Source organism: Eretmochelys imbricata, chromosome 8, assembly GCF_965152235.1.
Source record: "Eretmochelys imbricata isolate rEreImb1 chromosome 8, rEreImb1.hap1, whole genome shotgun sequence".
NCBI classification, from domain to species: domain Eukaryota; kingdom Metazoa; phylum Chordata; order Testudines; family Cheloniidae; genus Eretmochelys; species Eretmochelys imbricata.
The window spans coordinates 7,520,547-7,539,287 of NC_135579.1; the positions used below are offsets into that span (position 1 = coordinate 7,520,547).

The 18,741-nt window shown below is 46.2% G+C and overlaps 1 protein-coding gene across 1 annotated transcript in view; it reads left to right on the forward strand.

Annotated features, from left to right (window-relative positions):
• The window catches only part of FLT4 (fms related receptor tyrosine kinase 4), a 99,457-nt gene that overhangs the window by 40,406 nt on the left and 40,310 nt on the right, over nt 1-18,741 (forward strand). The window contains exons 3-7 of the mRNA XM_077824050.1: nt 6,159-6,433; nt 14,678-14,790; nt 15,687-15,849; nt 16,858-16,997; nt 18,241-18,412. Coding sequence (XP_077680176.1) covers nt 6,159-6,433; nt 14,678-14,790; nt 15,687-15,849; nt 16,858-16,997; nt 18,241-18,412 — 863 coding nt within the window. The remainder of the gene's footprint in view (nt 1-6,158; nt 6,434-14,677; nt 14,791-15,686; nt 15,850-16,857; nt 16,998-18,240; nt 18,413-18,741) is intronic.

The following is an 18,741-nucleotide window of genomic DNA, read 5'->3' on the forward strand; positions in this document are numbered from 1 at the left end:
TGCTGGAATTTCCTCTCTGCACCTTCGGCGCAGTTCAGATGCTCCCCCTCCTCCCATGGAGCTCTAGGGCTGGTGTTTCTATCGCATCTCAAGGGCATGACTCTGCTGAGAAGGCAGTTGCCTTATCATCCTCACCCCCAACTGCTCCGTCATTGGAATGAAAAGCAAATCCGTACTGGTTCATACGTCGTTAATTATGCCCAGCTGTGTCTCCAAGTCTCCCCTGGACCACGGACCACCCTGAAAAGACATGGCTTACATTAATGGGAGCTGAAGGGTTATGGCAGCAAAAATATGCAGCTTCCAGACCACAGAGGTGCGGGGGAAGAGAAGAGAAAAGGGGGAGGGTGCCGGGTGGGCAGGGGGAGATTGTTGAACTAAAATGATGTTCTTTCAGATTAGTATCCAGTGACCCTCCTGCTGGGAGTCAAAGTGGAGCTGGCTTTTGTTTGTCCATGTTGTAACTCCTAGAAACTGTCCTTTTTAGCTGCCTCCCATCCCTGTAGTACAAGGCTGTTAAGCAGTGTTTAGGCAGAGAACTGCACTCAAGCTGGCTTTTCTTTCCTTGCACAGACAGTGCTGGGCCCCATATAAAAAAACCTCTTTTGCTTCTGGAAAAGGGCATCAGCTCTGGGCCCTTGGGTTGCCCATCAGCAGAGCTGAGCAATTGAGTCCAAGCATGTGATGGAGTAGGGACAAAGGGGTGAGGTCCACACATACAGCACATCTTTTATGAGCGCAAGTCCCAAGAATGGCAAAAACAATATTGGGATGAATCTCAGTGTTCATGGCCTGGCAGCACCTGCCAGAGGGGAAGCAGAGAGACGATGCCTTTCCATTTCCTGAATACTGGAGCAGAGGACATGGGAGCTGATTGCACAGCAGCAGAAATGTTGGGAGGAAAGAAATGCAAAAAGAGATTGGTATCACACCTCTCACTACCTGCCCCTTACATCCTCCTGCAGGTTTTAGTCACTCAGGTGTGCTGGATCGGTGTAAGTGGCTTTGAAATTCAAGGCTGGTCTAGGCTAGAAAGTTTTAGTGCCTTAACTGTACTGGAATCACTAAAACTATACAACCCTCTCCTGGGGATGGTGTTATAACTATATACATGTACTTTATGCTGGTATAGCTGTTCATATACAGGAAAAGGGATAGCTATACCAGTATAAATCACCATTAGACCCGGGCAACTGCATCCACACCAGGGCTATCACTGGTATAACTCTTTTGGTGAACATATAATCACATCCTTAACTGCCATAGTTATATCAGTAAAACTTCTAAGCGTAGAGCAAGCCTCAGAAAAGGGAGTGGAGGATTGTCAACTGCACAACGGTTTAATAGAGCTGTTAATGGATGTTTGTGGCTGCACAAATATTGCTCTGGGAGAAAGGAAGTTTGATCCTGGACCCCTCCTGGTGCACGATGACAAATACGTGAGCACTGTTGCTGTGCTGGAAGCATGGAAGGAGAAACCTTTGCCCTGCATGGAAGCTTTCATGGTAGCATTTGGAAGAAGCAGAACTGCACCCGTTTTGATTCGCTGCTCTGCATGGGAGACCCAAAAAGTCCTATCTGAAGTTGCGTGATCTCTCTTCAACAGATTAGACCACAAAGCCTCTGCAGTTTTTGCTATGTATCCATCAGTCTGTGTTTGGGAGATACAGAGAGGGCTGGGCTGGTAAGAAGAGTGCTGTCAGTTCCTCTCCATCTCCCTTGAAGAGCGTCCTTTCAGAAAGTATTTTGGTTAATGAAGAAAACAGCTGTTGAGAAGTCTGTACTGCCTCTGTTGTTAGTGGCACCAGCACTGCCTGTCTCCTAACTCTCAGCAAAGCAGAATGCTGTCAAGGACCTGACAGATGGGCCAATGCTGGATCAGTGTAACGAAGACCGTTTTGAAGCAAAACTGCAAAGATGAAGTATAGCTGAGAGGGAGATGCCCAGAAACCATTACTTGGACCTCTTCCAAACACAGCAGGCCAGGTTCAGAGGTGAATCTAAGTGAGTCTAAGCTGGTGTAACTTCCATCTCTTTCTAGCCCACTTAACACACAAATTACAGTCACTTAGACTCACTCCCACTTACCGACATGTAACTCACACCCCCATACACATCACCATGGAATTTGGACCAGAAATGTTAGAGGCAAGAGTGCTTCAATTAAGAACAACCCATGGGCCTGTCAACAAGTCTGTTTGTATTGGCCCATCTCAGATATGTGTTTATATAAATATCCATCACTCAACTACTGCTAGCCCTGATGGTTAATAAAACAATGGATTGGACAATATATGAAAACCCCAGTTGGTAAACAAACAGAAAGCAGAAACTCTGGAGACTTGTAGAATTATTAAGCTTCACATGCAGCCCCAAGAATTTCTGAACAAATGCAAGAGGTTTTGAGGCTCCACAATACTGTCTGCCTTAAAATCTTGAGATCTAGTTAATAAGCACTGCTATCCAGCTAAAGAGTCTGATCTCCCAGGCTTTTGAAAAGTAAGTTAAGTGCAGAGGGATTAGGTGGACTCAGTGGGGAATGACATGTATGACTCTGGATAGGAGGAGGAGGGTTTATCATTTGTTTCTGGTTTCAATGTCTGATTGATTGATTGATTGATTTCATGTATATGCATTGGATGGAAACAATTTAAAAATCCAAATATATTTTTAAAATATAAATAAGAGCCTATGGAAAAGAGTCAATTTAATCTAGCGTCTCCCCAACTCTGGCTTGTTCTGTCCTAGTGAAACTAGATTCACGCTACATCAGAGACTTAAAGTGCAACTGTGCTCAGGTGCCACTGTAAAAATAGCCCCTTCTTGCTCGACGGACCTATCCTTCTGTGTATTGTCAGGTCTGCTCATTTTAGCGATAAAGATACGTTTAGAGGACATTTTTATTCCTGTTAGCTCTGTGAGACTGAGTGAATTGTGGTTTCAATTCCATTTCCTGAATCAACAGAATTAAGTAAACAGAAATGTTCCAGTCAGTTACTGCGGTGCGAGCCCACTGAAGACAACGGGGTGGCACAGGTGCCTTAAGGGCAAATTTTGAAGAAAATGGGGATACCCAGATATGAGGGCTCAATGTAGTCTGAAGCTCCGATTCTTGATGAGTAGGAAAGGACCCAGCTCGGCTCTCCGAGTCCACGCTGAGTTTGCAGGACGGGCAGCTAGAACATACACTGTTCTACTTGTATGCTGAGCGCATTCATGAGGCACAATGAACATGGAACTCCACAGTGCCTCCCTGAGCCACCTTTCACAGCAGAGCCACCTTTTTAACAGAGCACAGGACTCTGTGGCAAGCCTACAAAGCCCTTTTCAAAAGCCATGGACGATAAGAGCAAAGAGCCTTGGAATTCTCCAGTCTGCGCCTTCGGTTAGAGAGATGGGGCTAAATGCATCATGTAAATTACACCTCCCACCACCTCCTGATCTCTCTGAACCCCAGAAGGGGATTCCCAGAGGAGGGCAGCTATAAGTACTGGTCGGGGTTTCACAATATATCCATCAAGACAGGGTGCTCAGTGGCTGTGTTAAATCAGCTCCCTTGGCCACTCTCTCTTCCCAGCACCACCCACTTTGGAAGCTGCACTGTCCCCACGTGGGCATCCCTGGGGCCACAGGTCACAACAGCCTCCCTTCCTCATGCACCTCCTGTTGCTTGGACCTTTCCCCTGCATCTGCACTGGTATAATTTGGCTTAGACTCTGGACTGAGTCTGGACCAAAAAGTACAAAGAGTCTTTGTAACTAATTAAGCATCTAATTCTGGATCCTGATTGGTGGAGAAGGCAACCAGCTCCTTGGTCCTTTGGTGAGCATGCCACAATGCCGTGAAACACCTAGGAACACAGGAACCCCAGACTAGACCAGAACCAAGGTCCATCTTACCCAGAATCCTGTCTCTGACAGCAGCCAACTTCAGAGGGAGGTGTAAGAACCTCACAGTAGCCAGGTGTAGGATAATCTACCCCCATATTAGGTCTCATCCTGGTCTCTAATAGTTAGAGATTGGCTTACACCCTGAAGCATAAGGTTTAACATCCCTTCCAAAAGAGTTAGCATGAACTATTATAATATGTCTGTACAATTCCTGAGACTTCTCTTGCTCCATATATTGTTGGGGACCGGGACTGCTGTGGACGTAGGAGAGGGTTCTTGCATCACTCAGCAGGGACCTCTGTGGCTAATTAGAGGAACTATAAATTCCTTCCAGCCTTCCTCTGCCAAGCAAGGTCTCTGCAGCACAGAGCTTTCAGGAAGGGCAATACTCTGCTAAAGACAAATACAAAGAGGAAGGCATGGCATCTCCAATACCATGGAACTCTCTCTCTGAGGCAGGGTCTGATTTCGCAGAATGAAACCTTCAGTGTAGAATACACGATAGTGTTATTTTTAATGAGAGAGTGCTGTTGTGTCGAGCTGTGTGGGTGGGTCAGGTGGGTGGGTTTTTACACACAGATGAGTGTCTGTGTATATCCCAGGCTCCATAAATCCTAGACCGTGTATAAATACACACTTGTATTTCATGCCTGGAGTTTTCTTCATGTTCCCTGGCACTTTTTCCTTGAAGGACAGAGAGTAAACTCTGGTGTCCTCCTTGGGTTTGATGAACATTTGCAGTCAGAGCTCTCCACAATGGCAGAAACATGAACCAGTTTAGAGCCGGCCTGTAAGGAGCTTGCTGGGCAGCCCCATATAGAAAAGGTTAGAGGAACTAGCATTGCAGGACTGCTTGAATAAAAACACATGGTGAGAGCCTCTGCCAGGGTGATTGGCTGCAGGGAGTCCCAGCTGGTATGAAAGGGAGGGAAATAGACCCAGCGGCTGGATTTAAGGAAGTTCAGCTTGAATTTGTAGCTTTCCCTTTGTTTTCTCTTCCCTTTTTTGATCTCTTTTGCTCTCTCCTCATTTTCTTTTCTCCTTTTTCTTTCCAATACACCCTATTCCTCTTTCATTTCTCCTCTCCACTCCATTTATCACATCAGAGCCTGAGTCAGCTGCTGCCCCACATGGGGTAAGGACAGAATATGTCATGTCTAAGGGCTTGTCTATACTACGCGCCACATTGGCGGGCAGTGATCGATCCAACGGGGGTCAATAGCTGCGATAAATCGACCGCTGAGCGCTCTCCCATCGACTCCGGAACTCCACCAGAATGAGAAGCGCAAGCGGAGTCGAGGGGAGAGCGTCAGCTGTCGACTTACCACAGTGAACATACTGCAGTAAAAAGAAAAGGAGGACTTGTGGCACCTTAGAGACTAACAAATTTATTTGAGCGTAAGCTTTCGTGAGCTACAGCATCCGATGAAGTGAGCTGTAGCTCACGAAAGCTTATGCTCAAATAAATTGGTTAGTCTCTAAGGTGCCACAAGTACTCCTTTTCTTTTTGCGAATACAGACTAACACGGCTGCTACTCTGAAAACCTGTCATACTGCGGTAAGTAGATCTAAATACGTCGACTTCAGCTACGCTATTCACGTAGCGGTAGTTGCGTATCTTAGATCGACCCCGTGCGGTAGTGTAGACAAGCCCTTAAATGTTGTCTATATCAGTGGAAACTCTTTTTAGTAAAGGGGACGGAAATACTGAAGAAATGGATCCTTTCTCTCCAGATCCTGGGCTAACCCTCACCCTGGAATCAGTATTAGTGAGATAAAGTAATGGGAACTAGGGACGGGTAGACTCCCTACTGCCAGTGAACTGATATTTGACAGCATGAAATTCCCCATGGAGGTGACCCTATGGCAATGGGATATATCCATCTTCCTGTGTGTCACTGGCTGGGTTAATGGACCTATATGCTTTCACCATCACACTACACCCCTTCCTCCCCATGAGGAATGAGATGGTTCCTCCAGGCACCAGCCTGACAGTAGTGTTCATGGCCTGCACTTCCAGGCATGTGCAGACATGGGCTGGGCACACCTTATTTGGCTCTCCTGAGGGAGAATAGGGACAGCTGCCTGGTGCCTGGGGTCCCCTTTTCCCAATCAGCACAGGAGAAGTCGGAAAAAAAAGATGCTCCAGCAGTGAGGGTAGCGGCCACACTCCTATGTGAATGAAGGGTAGGCTGAGTAAGGATGAACAGCCCCCCAGGTTCTCCCACTCCTGCTCACTGGCTAACCTTCCCCTTTGTTTCTGTAAAGAGGGCAGCACCCCCTGGAGTGGTCGTGGCCTGGTGGCCTGGTGGGCCCTGACCAGGGCGAAAAGGAAAACGAGACAGTGGTATTGGTGAACCTCAGCGGCGGCCGGACCATCCGGGAGGAGGACTGCGAGGGCATTGACACAAAGCCCTACTGCAAGGTTTTGGTGCTGACCGGGACCCAGGCTAATGACACAGGCTACTACCGGTGCTACTACAAGTACATCAGCGCCAAAATCGAGGGCACCACAGCGATCAGCATCTACGTGTTTGTGCGAGGTAAGAAACCAGTGACTGTGCAACCTCACCTGCCATAACACAGACCCCGACTGGGTGAGCTAATGGGCTGGCCCACGTGCGAGCCTTAAAACCCTTTATGGAAAATAGCTATCGCAGCAGGTGGGGAGGACTAGCCCAAGGAGAAGCAGCGGAGTGGTTAGATTCAGTGTGTGTGGGAAAGGGCCACCTGCCTTCTAAAAGGAGACTGATAAGCGCAGGTTTAGAACTGGACAACATGGGGATCTGTGTAAACTCCCCAGTTCTACCACTTCACTTCAGTCCTGACCTGAAGCACCCTTGCTAGTCCTCTACCCCCTCTCGCACAGCTCGGCCCGTGCACCTCACTTCCGTTCTGCAGAGCTCCCTGCTAGGTCAGTCCCAAGCGTCTCTTCAGCGTAGGCTGGCAGCGCCCCACGCTGGTACACCACTGGTACATTAAGGGCACAGCTGCGCAGCCAATGCAGGTGTGACCGTAGCACTCCTAGGCATACCCACCCTAGCTTTAACTTAGCTAGCACAGGTAACGCTAACAGTGTAGTCCTGGCGCCATAGACTTCAGCATGAGCCAACTGCCCCAGTACATACCCAGGGCCCTGGCAGGCTTGTGCTGAGGTGGCTAGCCTGTACTGAAGCCCTTGCCACTGTGTCTTCACTCTTAGTGTTGCCCATGCTAATTAGATTAAAGTGAGCACGGGTATGCCTGTCCACACTGCATTTGCAGTGTAGACACGATTAAGATGACATAGCTCTGTGAATAATACAGGGACGTGGGAGCATCACTGTACCCGAGAACGGTCTGCAGTGTAGAGTTTGCCTGGCTACAGGAATATGTACAAGCAGGGAGGTGGAATACATACAAGCTGGGGCGGATGGTAAGAAATTACTCTCTGTATGAAAGATCACCGTTGGCTGGTGGCATCCCTGGTCATCTGGGTGAAGAGGAGCAATTCCGTTTGCCTACTTGCATCAGGACTTTCAAACCCTGGATGTGATTAATGTAGGGCTGTCAAGCGATTAAAAAAATGAATCACGATTAATTGCGTGATTAAAAAAATTAATTGTGAGATTAATTGCGCTGTTAAACAATAATAGAATACCATTTATTTAAATATTTTTGGATGTTTTCTACATTTTTGAATATATTGATTTCAGTTACAACACAAAATACGGAGTGTACAGTGCTCACTTTATATTTATTTTTATTACAAATATTTGCACCATAAAAAACAAAAGAAATAGTCTTTTTCAATTCACCTAATACAAGTACTGTAGTGCAATTTCTTTATCGTGAAAGTTGAACTTACAAATGTAGAATTATGCACAAAAAAATAACTGCATTCAAAAATAAACAAGGTAAACCTTTAAAGCCTGCAACTCCACTCAGTCCTACTTCAGCCAATCTCTCAGAGAAACAAGTTTGGTAACAATTTGCAGGAGATGCTGCTGCCTGCTTCTTGCTTACAATATCACCTGAAAGTGAGAACAGGCGTTTGCATGGTGCTGTTGTAGCCGGCATCGCAAGACATTTAAGTGCCAGATGCGCTAAAAATTCATATGTCCTGACCCTTCATGCTTCAACCACCATTCCAGAGGACATACGTCCATGTTGATGATGGGTTCTGCGCGATAACAATCCAAAGCAGTGTGGACCGACGCATGTTTATTTTCATCATCTGAGTCAGAAGCCACCAGCAGAAGGTTGATTTTCTTTTTTGGTGGTTCGGGTTCTGTAGTTTCCACATCAGAGTGATGCTCTTTTAAGACTTCCGAAAGCATGCTCCACACCTCGTCCCTCTCAGATTTTGGACGACACTTCAGATTCTTAAACTTTGGGTCAAATGCTGTAGCTATTTTTAGAAATCTCACATTGGTACCTTCTTTGTGTTTTGTCAAATCTGCTGTTAAAATGTTCTTAAAACAACATGTGCTGGGTCATCATTTGAGACTGCTGTAACAGGAAATATATGGCAGAATGCAGGTAAAACAGAGTAGGAGACATACATTACTCCCCCAAGAAGTTCAGTCACAAATTTAATTAACGCATTTTTTTTTAACAAGCATCTTCAGCATGGAAGCATGTCCTCTGGCATTGTGGTTGAAGCATGAAGGGGCATACGAATGTTTAGCATATCTGACATGTAAATACCTTGCAACATCACAAAAGTGCCATGCAAATGCCTGTTCTTAATTTCAGGTGACATTGTAAATAAGAAACAGGCACAGTATTTACAGTATCTCCTGTAAATGTAAACAAACTTGTTTCGCTTAGCCATTAGCTGAACAAGAGGTAGGACTGAGTGGACTTGTAGGCGCTAAAGTTTTATATTGTTTTGTTTTTGAGTGCAGTTATGTCACACACAAAAAACTATATTTGCAAGTTACACTTTCACGATAAAGAGATTGCACTACAGTACAGTACAGATTGTACGAGGTGAATTGAAAAATACTGTTTCTTTTATCATTTTCACAGTGCAAATATTTGCAATTAAAAATAATAATATAAAGTGAGCACTGTACACTTTGTATTCGATGTTGTAATAGAAATCAATACATTTGATAATGTAGAAAAACACCTGAAAATATTTAACAAATTTCAGTTGGCATTCTGTTGTTTAACAGTATGATTAATCATGGATAATTTTTTTAATCACAATTAATTTTTTGGAGTTAATCACATGAGTTAACTGTGATTAATCGGCAGCCCTGGATTAATCACAAGACACAGACAGTAGTGAGGGCAGCGGTGCTGTCAGTCTGACTGAGTGGGGGATAAAGACAGAAATTCAAGGAAAGCTTGGTAACAATGACAAAAATATGAAAAAAGTCCAACCTTGCTTTCAGGCAGCAACTTGTCTTCCAGCAGCAGCTGGACAGAACTGAGCTCACACCTCCTCTCTTGAAAGGTTCCTCCATAAACATGCTCATCCTCTTGTCTGCAAAAGGCTGTTGGAATCCAGAGGGCTTGGGAAGTGGGGCGGAGGGCCATCTCCCCATGCTGAGAGCAAACCAATATCCGTCCACTCCTGGGGGATTGCTGAAGCTCTGCTCCGTCCAGGATTCAATTACATTGGTGCCTGGGGTGATTGTTCCAGTCGGACTGGAATGCAGGAATTTTCAGCTCTGCCGTGCCCGAGACGCAGATCACTGGGCCTTGGAGAAGCTCTATCTGTAAAATAAATAAATAAATAAAACAATTAGCCTCTGGTCTACTGGGGGGCTGTCAAAGAAACAAAGCTGGACTAACTGTAATGCTCAGTATAGTGCTGGACCGACAAACTGAGGAGAGCAGGACAGAGTGCCGCCCAGATGCTGGGCAACCCAGCCACACACTGCTCTGCCAGTGTATTTCAGCCCTGATCTGTAGCACCTCTTTCTAGGTCAGTCCCGGTTCAGGATCCCCCAAAACCTCTGCCAGTTTTATCGGTCTTGACATGCAGCCCCCTCTTCTCTTCAAGTCTTGACCTCCTCTGAGCAGAGACAGCCTGCCAGCCCTGCAGAATTCTGGGGTGTTTTATGGAGAGGTAGACTGTCCGCCCGGGATGAAATCGAGACTGTCCCACTCCAACATGCGACCTAATTCAAATCTGAAGGTCTGCAGAGGCGAAAGGCTGATGCACAAACTTTCTGCACTCTGCAAAGTTCCTCCCACACTCTCCTGCTGCAAGGCTTAAAATGGATGCTGTTAAGATAAAGGTCTGACTCTTCACTGGAAACTGTTGGCTTAGTTCAGCTGTACAGTTATTTCTCCCGCTTTTAGCCGGTGCACTTGTCATAAGACAGGAGTCATGACATGGGAGACAACATTTTCAAAAGGCCCAGCTCAGTGCCAAAAAATGGCACACAAAATTCTGGCTGCGTCTGGGCACACAGTTACTGCAGTGGCAAATCAGATCAATCGATACAGCTGACAGCGAGGATGGATGGTCTTGTGGTTAAGGCACTAGACAGGATTCTAGAAACTGAGGTAAAATTCCTGGCTTTGACACATGTGCCCGAAGGTGAATTGCTTGACCTTTTTGTGGCTTAGTTCCCTGTCTGTAAAACGTGCTATTTTCCCGTGTCACCGGTGTGCCGGGAGGCTAATGCATAAATGTGGGATGGCGGCTCAGATGACAATAGCGAGGATTGTATAAGTACCTAGCAATATGGCTGGTTGGGTGTCTAGCTAACAATGTGCATAATTGATACCTGACTTACATGTGGAAAGTAAATCGTGTGCATTTCCAGGAGCCTTTTTTGCATGTGGATTTTGACATCCATTCTTAAAACTTTGGCCTATAATTTTTTAACCCTAGAGAATACTTGGAATTCAATGTGTGATCAGGGAACTTCTCCCCACTCCCCTCACCATCCCCGCTGACGAGTTGCCAATTGTAGGATTTCCAGATAAAGTTCTGCTCTTCTCCAGCTGAGTTGTGCTCTGTTCTGTAGATCCATCCCAAGAGCTAGAGAGGGCTGATTTATTTGTTGGAGACGTCCAGAGAGATGGTGATCAAACCACTCATTCATCACTCATCATCAGTGTTCACATTAGAGCTCTCTGCAGAAGTGACGGGAGGATGTCTGTGCTGGGATAGAACAGTGGGACCCTCTATTGCTTTGATCTGATCCTCTGCACTCAGCACTAAAATTAACACTCTGCAGGTCTTCTCTCTCCCCACGTGTGTGTATGAATTATTATTATTATTATTATTATTATTTTATTATTACACTTTTTTAGTCAGTGCTGTAAACATACTGAGTGCCTATAACAAACAGAATAGGATGCAGCCCCTGTCTTAGAGGACTTAGTATCTATGGCTGAAGAAGATGCTAAATGGGTCCCAGCCCACCCATTATGACAGCCTTATAGACAACACGTGATGTGGTCAGACCAGAAAATGAGATTATGAATCACAGTCTCCTTGGCAGTGATCCACCTAGTAACTGAGTTCTTTGCTGCCATCTGTGAGCTCAGAGGTGATCTCATAGTTATTCTCCGTCCCCTTCTCCAAAACTGTGGAAAGGGCCAGTGACAGGAATCAGGGCTGTGTTCAAGTTCACAAACAAATTGGCAGCCCTGAGCATGGAGATAACAGACTTGTAGGGCAAAGAGCCTGTGAAAATGAACCAATAGGTTCTCCATGCAAACTGAAATTTACAACAGAGTACCCCTAAGTCTGAGCTGCATGATCCTAAATTGGGGGCCGTGACAACCTTTGTCTTTGGCGTGGAGTTGCCATGACACAGTATCTGCAGCAGCTGCAGCTATTCCCTTTTTCGAAGGGGCATGAAAGACCACGGTATATCTGATACCACTGTGTGCTGAGTGCTGGCAAAAACCCACCTTTTAATGGCAATCATTGTCACATATTATACCAGCAGCAGCCAATGGGATGAGCTTATTCTGGCTGGGCCCACTGAGACACTGGTGCAGGCCTCAGGCTCCTGGCAAGTTGCAAGTGTGGCTCTCAGATGGGCAATATTTGGGCATTTCTGTTTTAAAAAGACAGCTCTAGTGGTTGGTAATGAGAAAAAGGGGTCACAGGCATCTTAGCCCATGGCCCTACGTAAGGTGCTATGCCAAGGGGAACCTCACTTCCCTTGGAAGTTATGGTTATAGTCTCTATAGGGACCTGGGTAAATAGAGTAATAGATTTTAAGGCCAGAAGAGACCATTGTGATAATCTAGTCTGACCTCCAGCATAACACAGTTCACCCAGCAATTCATGTACCTAACCCAGGTCTTTTTGCAGATCTGCCACAACCCTAAGTAAGAAATATTCCTATAATCCAAATGGGCAGATTGCACATGTGAAGCCAGACAAGATCAGATACAACACAGACATTTCAAAGGATATTGCCTTCACTTTGGAGTGACGCTGGCATCAGTATAGATTCTAGACATGGGATATGTAGGATCTGATCTCGATTTATAATGGCCAATTAAGCATGTGTGGCTGGTGTTTGCAGAGCACCGAATACCCAGCTCGGTAGCTGGTCCTGATATTTCAGAACAAATCCTTCCATAACAAACTCAAAACAACAATAGCCAGCAGCAGAAGAGACTTGGCAGGAATTCCCATCCCAAATGTTAGTTGTCTCCTATTCTAATCTTGCCTTAGTCCTTCATATGAACATCAGTGGCTATTCTTCACGTGCGTCCTGAAGGCACTATTATATAAAGCCAAAGCGATGAAATAACCCCTAAAATGGAACCTTTTGGCAGGAGCATTTAACAACAAAGAAATCCATGGGAGAAAAACACTGCAAAGTCCCTGTATTGGCAAGGGCACCAGAAAAACCCTGTGTTTCACCTGCATTGAACGTGAGCAGTGGCTGTGCAAACTTCCCACCTTGCCCCTGTCAGTGAGCCCTGTAGGGGAACATCGATTAGGGATGAGAAGAGAGTTTGGTCTCTCGGCCTCTTCAGTTCTTGTTAAGGCATCCTGGGATTGACCCTGGGACTTAAAAGCATGAGTCTCTACCACCCAAACTATAAAACACAGGTTCTGCGGCACAAACGTTGTAGCATCTGTGTATGTGGACTAGCAGCTTGAGGATGACAGCAGCCACATGGTGTTTGTGTGGGTTATATTGACTTTGTTATGGTTGAGACTGCCCAAAAGAGGCCTAATTATGGTAATGGATTTTATTATGTGAACCCATGTCCACTAAAACCCGCAAGAACTTATTGCCATTTAAAAGTCAACATTTGCCAACAGACACCACACAGTTACATGTGCTATTTCCTATTCTAAATATGGGTGGAGGGGAGAACAAATAACGCATCTTAGACACTGTTGGGAATCTCTATCTTTTTACTTAGATTGTAAGGTCTTTGGGGCCAGGATCGCCTGTTTGTTCTATGTTTATACAGCACCTAGCATAATGGGGCTCCAAGATGCTACCACAATCCAAATAATAATGGCAACCACTATATGCCACCAAACAGGCGTCAGCTGCTCTCAGCTCTCTCTCACTGAGGCCCTTGGCTGGATTTGAATTGATGATTTAAAGGTGAAAATCTCTGTAGCCCATTTCCAGTTGGCTGGATCATCCAGTTATCCAGTCCCACTGTTTGGAGTGACATCAGAAATGCTGAGTCATGAAACGGTGTTTACAGAAAACATTATCCGTGCTACAGAAATGGACCCCCCCCCCCCCGCCAATGTCATTGGAAGCGCCGTATGCGCTAGTGGTTAGATGCGTCCCTGAGATTTTGGACCTTCTCTCATGTGATCCAGGCAGTACGTTGAGCAGAACAGGGAAAGCAGCCCCTCCATGGGGTGCTTGTTTGTTGGATGTTCCTTTGGAGGCCCTCACTAGGATCCTGTGTGGCTCTGACAGGCCTAGCTTAAGAATCTGCATTTATTAAACAGCTTCAAACATTAATTCTGTGTACTTGGTGTTTTTGCTCTTCCTGTCAATATTTGTGCTTGTGAAAGTTGAGAGGAGGTTGGGTGGAAGCCCTGGAAATCTCAGCTCATTTGTTTATCTACCAGGCGGGATCTCCACAGGATGACATCTGCATGCCATTGGGCTGCAGATCACCTCCTCCTCGGGCCAGAAGGTCATGCTGGCTGCCTTTACTTCAGGCCTGCACATCCTGGCTAGTTGTGCCCAGTGACACAGAGCCATTTAGGTATTAGGGGAACAGCCGGCCAGGGACTGAACTGAAGAGATGAAGAGCCTGTTTCACAAAGTCCCCTGAGGTAGAGTTGAACCGAGGGCCCAGAAAGAGAGACCTGTAGAGAGCTGGGGGTTGTGTGTGTGGGGGGGTTAACTTCCTAAATTTACAAAAATTAAAAAAAAAAAAAAAAAAACACTCAACTGCCATGGCAATTGGGCTGAGAGGGGACACCCAACAAATGGACAACCCTGACTGACTGGATGAAGGGTGGGGTCTCCTATAACAAGGAGGCTCATGGTGATATCAGAAGATGAATTGCAGGCCAGGCCTGAATCTCAGAGATTCCTTTCGTTGCCTCTACCAAGTCACTTTTCTTTGCCTTTGATTGCTCGCTGGGTGTCTGCTGGATGCTGAGAGGTTGTTCAATGGCAAGTCACCCGAGTCTCAGTTACAAGGAGTCTTTTAAACTTTCCAGCCCCTGAATAGTCAGGGTGTCAGGCTCAGCAGAGCTATCTCTGTCAAGCTTTTGCTAGGTTAACAAATGCCTAAAATTCACCTTTTTCTTGTTTCTCCCCCTTCTGTTCTTCTCCTGCCTCTGTTTATTCTTTCTTTTCTTCACTTCTCTCTCTCAGATTTCGAGCAACCATTTATCAACAGACCTGAAACACTGCTCATCAACAAGAAAGAGAACACCTGGGTGCCCTGCTTGGTATCCATCCCAGATCTTAACATCACCCTGTTCTTGGTAAGAGACCTGCCTGGATGTGGCTCCGGTATAGACAATATCTTCTTTATTATGCATTTTAATTGGCTGAGAAGGAGCAGAATAGACATTGAAGGAGCTGGGAAATGCACAGGGTGGGTTTTCCATGGAACATGCAAGCCGCTGGCTTCCTCATTTTATGTGTTGGCCCAAGCTCTGCTGACCAGCTGCTTTGGGCATTCCCTGCCACGTGGCCTGTGGGTTTCTTGCTAGATCTGCTCCCCTTCACTGAAGTTGTAAAATCTTTGTTTTGTAGCATTTCCCAATAGTATCCATACTTGTTCATTGTTGTCTCTGCTACCTTTAGCTCCTGGATCTTCATATACCCTTGGTGGTCAGTGTTCCCAAGGGACAGGCGCCTGTACTTGCGGGGACTGCTGATTAAAAACAACTCTATTATCAGCTTGCTTTGTGACTTTTTTACAATGCTAATACATCCTTCCAGGATGAGTGTTACTATTGTGCAAAGGCCTCCTGGGACACTTTGGGGGCCAGGGGCCTTTCCCTTGCCCGGGAAGGACCCCACACGAGGTCAGCATTCATCCCATTTGGGCTTATGTTTGGGGAATCAGCAGCAATTTCCTTAGTTATCACTATCTGTTTCCATTCCTGGAAGTTCCAGTCCCATTCTGCAGACTGTGAGCTTAACTGTATGGATACAGGGTCTTTTATGGTCACTTCCCAAGCAGCAGAGGATGCTGGGATTCCTATAGGACAAAGAGTTGGGGGGAAGATAGGGCAGTGTGGCGTGATGCTGCTTTTATTCTGCCCAGCCAACAAAAATGGAATGTGTTAGCCTTGGAAGAAGGGGGGGTTGGTGAGGGAATGCTGCCACCGTGTACTTCTGCAGACAGTTTTCAAAATGTTGCTTTTTGCAGCCCAGCTCCATTATCTACCCAGACGGGAGAAGGGTTCTCTGGGACAACAAGAAGGGGATGCTGGTTCCCACCCACCTGATCAGGGACTCCTTGTTTGTTCAGTGCGAAACCATCATTGACAAGAAACTCTTCAGGTCCAATTATTTCATTGTACACGTCACAGGTGAGGCTGGAGCAGGGCAGCAGGTCACTCTAGAATTTCAGCTCTCAGTAGAAAAATAAAACTAGTTTTCTCCTCTCAGTAACTTGGAGAAAGAAATGATGGGATGTACTGGTGCAAATGGGCAGACGGTGATAAGTTCTTAGCAGAGTGGTGAACTTTCCCCTTTGTTTTAGTGTGGGTGGGTTTCAGAGTCTGTTTGGGAACATTTCATTGCTAATTAATTCTTGGTGGCCCAAAACACACCACCCACTCTGGAATCACTGACGTTTAGAAAAGTGAGGAATCCCTTATGCTATCTAAATAGAATTCTATTCTATTTCCTAGATAGAAATGCCTTTTCTAATTTAGGAAGGCATCTTTTCAATGACCACTTTAGGGGCCAGATCCCGATGCCTTTATTCACGCTGAGTGGCCCATTACTCTTCAAGCTGTCCCATTGGATTCAGTGGGACTAGTCATGGAGTAAGGTATTACTGAATTGAAGGGTATCAGAATCTGACCCTTAGAGATTCGGTTAGGTGCAAATGGGGCAGTTTTAATGGCGCTGCCGTTCTCAAATCCTGTGTTCGAGAGGTGAGTCGTGGCAGAGTGTGATGGCACGAGCCTCGCCCAGCCGTCTGTGCTATATGACATTATGTTGGATTTATAGTATTCAAGCTGTGCTGTGTATATGCAGCACTCCATGCTGGGATATATATAACATGCTGTAGCATGCACTCTATGATCCCCTTACAACTGTCTGCATTGGTAACAGTCAGTGACCAGGTAGCACTTTGTCCTTCCTTTTGGTGTTGCTGCTTTACCCACCACTGCCCCCTTCAGGTGCGGATGTCCACAGAATGAAGCGAAACCCAGGGGCAGGGAGGTGAAGGGATGACGGGTTTGGCTGAATTGCAAGCCCCCAGGGAGCCGATGCGCATTGTACTGAGCGTTCCAGATCCCAGTGTCAAAGAGTTAATGGCATTTCTTTAGCTTAGAGATGCATTTTTCTCACCTTCTTTATATCAGGGAATGAGCTGTATGACATCCAGTTGTTTCCTAAGAAGGCCATGGAGCTACTAGTGGGAGAAAAGCTGGTCCTCAACTGCACAGTGTGCGCTGAGTTTAACGCTGGAGTAAACTTCCAATGGGATTATCCTGGAAAACAGGTACATGTAACTTTCCCCTGTCCCTCAGCTGCTCCCCCCACAAACCTCTTTCCTTAGGGAACAATCTGTGCTGGCTGTTTCTAAAGGATGTCTGCTCAGACATCCCTCTCTAAGCAATTCAGTTACTCTTTCTGTGCTGGGTTAAAGAAATCAGTGGCCAATATGCAGGATGTGTGGTCTCAATTTGTGAGCTGGGAAGGGGTTTGCCAGTCAGTAAACTCCTCCTTCACAGCTGACTGTGAGAGTTCAATACCAATTGTGCTGTGACATCATTGGCTGAGGCAGGGCATCCCATTTTGATGGTGTGACTAGGTTGCTATCCTCCAACTTTCCCATTTGGCCACTACAGCAGAAGCCAGTTAACAAAAGAATCTTTCCTCCCTCTCTCCCACCCCAAAATATAACAATCCCTTTCAACATGTTTATTGCGTTAGCAGTTGTCAGACCAAACACTCATCTCATTTCCATGGGTGCAAAGCCAGAGTAACATCCCTGACTTAAATGGAGTTACACCAGGTTTCCAGTCTGTAACTGAGAGCAAAATCCAGCCTCTGATCGAGCACATTTTCCCTCATGATAGAAACTGATTCTTTTAGCGGGTGTTCTCTTTAAAGGCACCACACTGTATTCCTCTTGAGTTTTTGCTTTAACAGGCCTATTGCATTAAAGCAACTTCACTGTTTGTCAGTTTGACATCCAGTTGATTATTTACATGGAGGTTAAATATGGAAGGCAGGAGGACAGGGAGTGTGAGACCCTCTTGTCTGTTGAGATGCTTACCAATTCTGGCAGCTCACTGCTAGCTTGTGGTAACTTTAACTACAGAGGAGCAGGTTTTCAGGGAGAATAGCCACAGACCAGATTTCTCTCTGCAGAATGTTATTCGAGGGTGATATCATTTTGTGGGCTTCAAGACATTTCTGTAGTGAGGGGGCTCTGCAGACTGATTACGCTCTGCCCCAGGCTACTGGCCCACAGATTGGAGTGGGGCCTGTGATAACAAAGGACCTGTTACAAGACTATGACGTGTATTCCTAGGCCCACAGGAATGGCTCTTTGCCTATCATGGCTCAAAGGGCTGAAGCAGTTCTTGGCACTGCCCATCTTTTAAACAGTGACTCGGGAAGAAGTAACTGAGGAAGACTGAATGCTCCTGGCGGTGAGGAGCCTCGCATGTAACCCATCCAAACTGTGTCTGTTCCCTTGACTTATCTTTTAACCCCCTTTCACCTCTTCTTGGCAGATGCACCGGGCTGTCACTGAGCTGCCCGAGAGACGCTCCCAGCAGACCCACACTGAGCTCTCCAGTATCCTGATCATCCAAAACGTGAGCCAGCAGGACCTGGGGAAATATGTGTGCATGGCCAGCAATGGGGAGCAGACATTCGAGGAGAGCACCGATGTCATTGTGCATGGTACAATAGGCTTCTGCTTTGTCAAGACACCAGGGGTGGGGCAGTGGGCAGAGAGACCAAAAACAGATAGCCAAGGAGAAGAGAATTCTAAAAGTTATCAGGAGGCATTTTGTTCACTAACACACTGGAGAGCTATCTTTGAAGCATTGCCTGTTACATGCGATTTACAGGTTAGAGGATCCCTGTGGCCCCGGGACCCTTGGATTCCAGTACCGGCTGAGCTACGGACTCAGCGTATGTGACCCTCCCTTCACCCCCACACAGCAAGTCATTCAACCACTCTGTACCCCTGTCATCACACTGGACAGCTGGGTGTGAACTAGCATGAG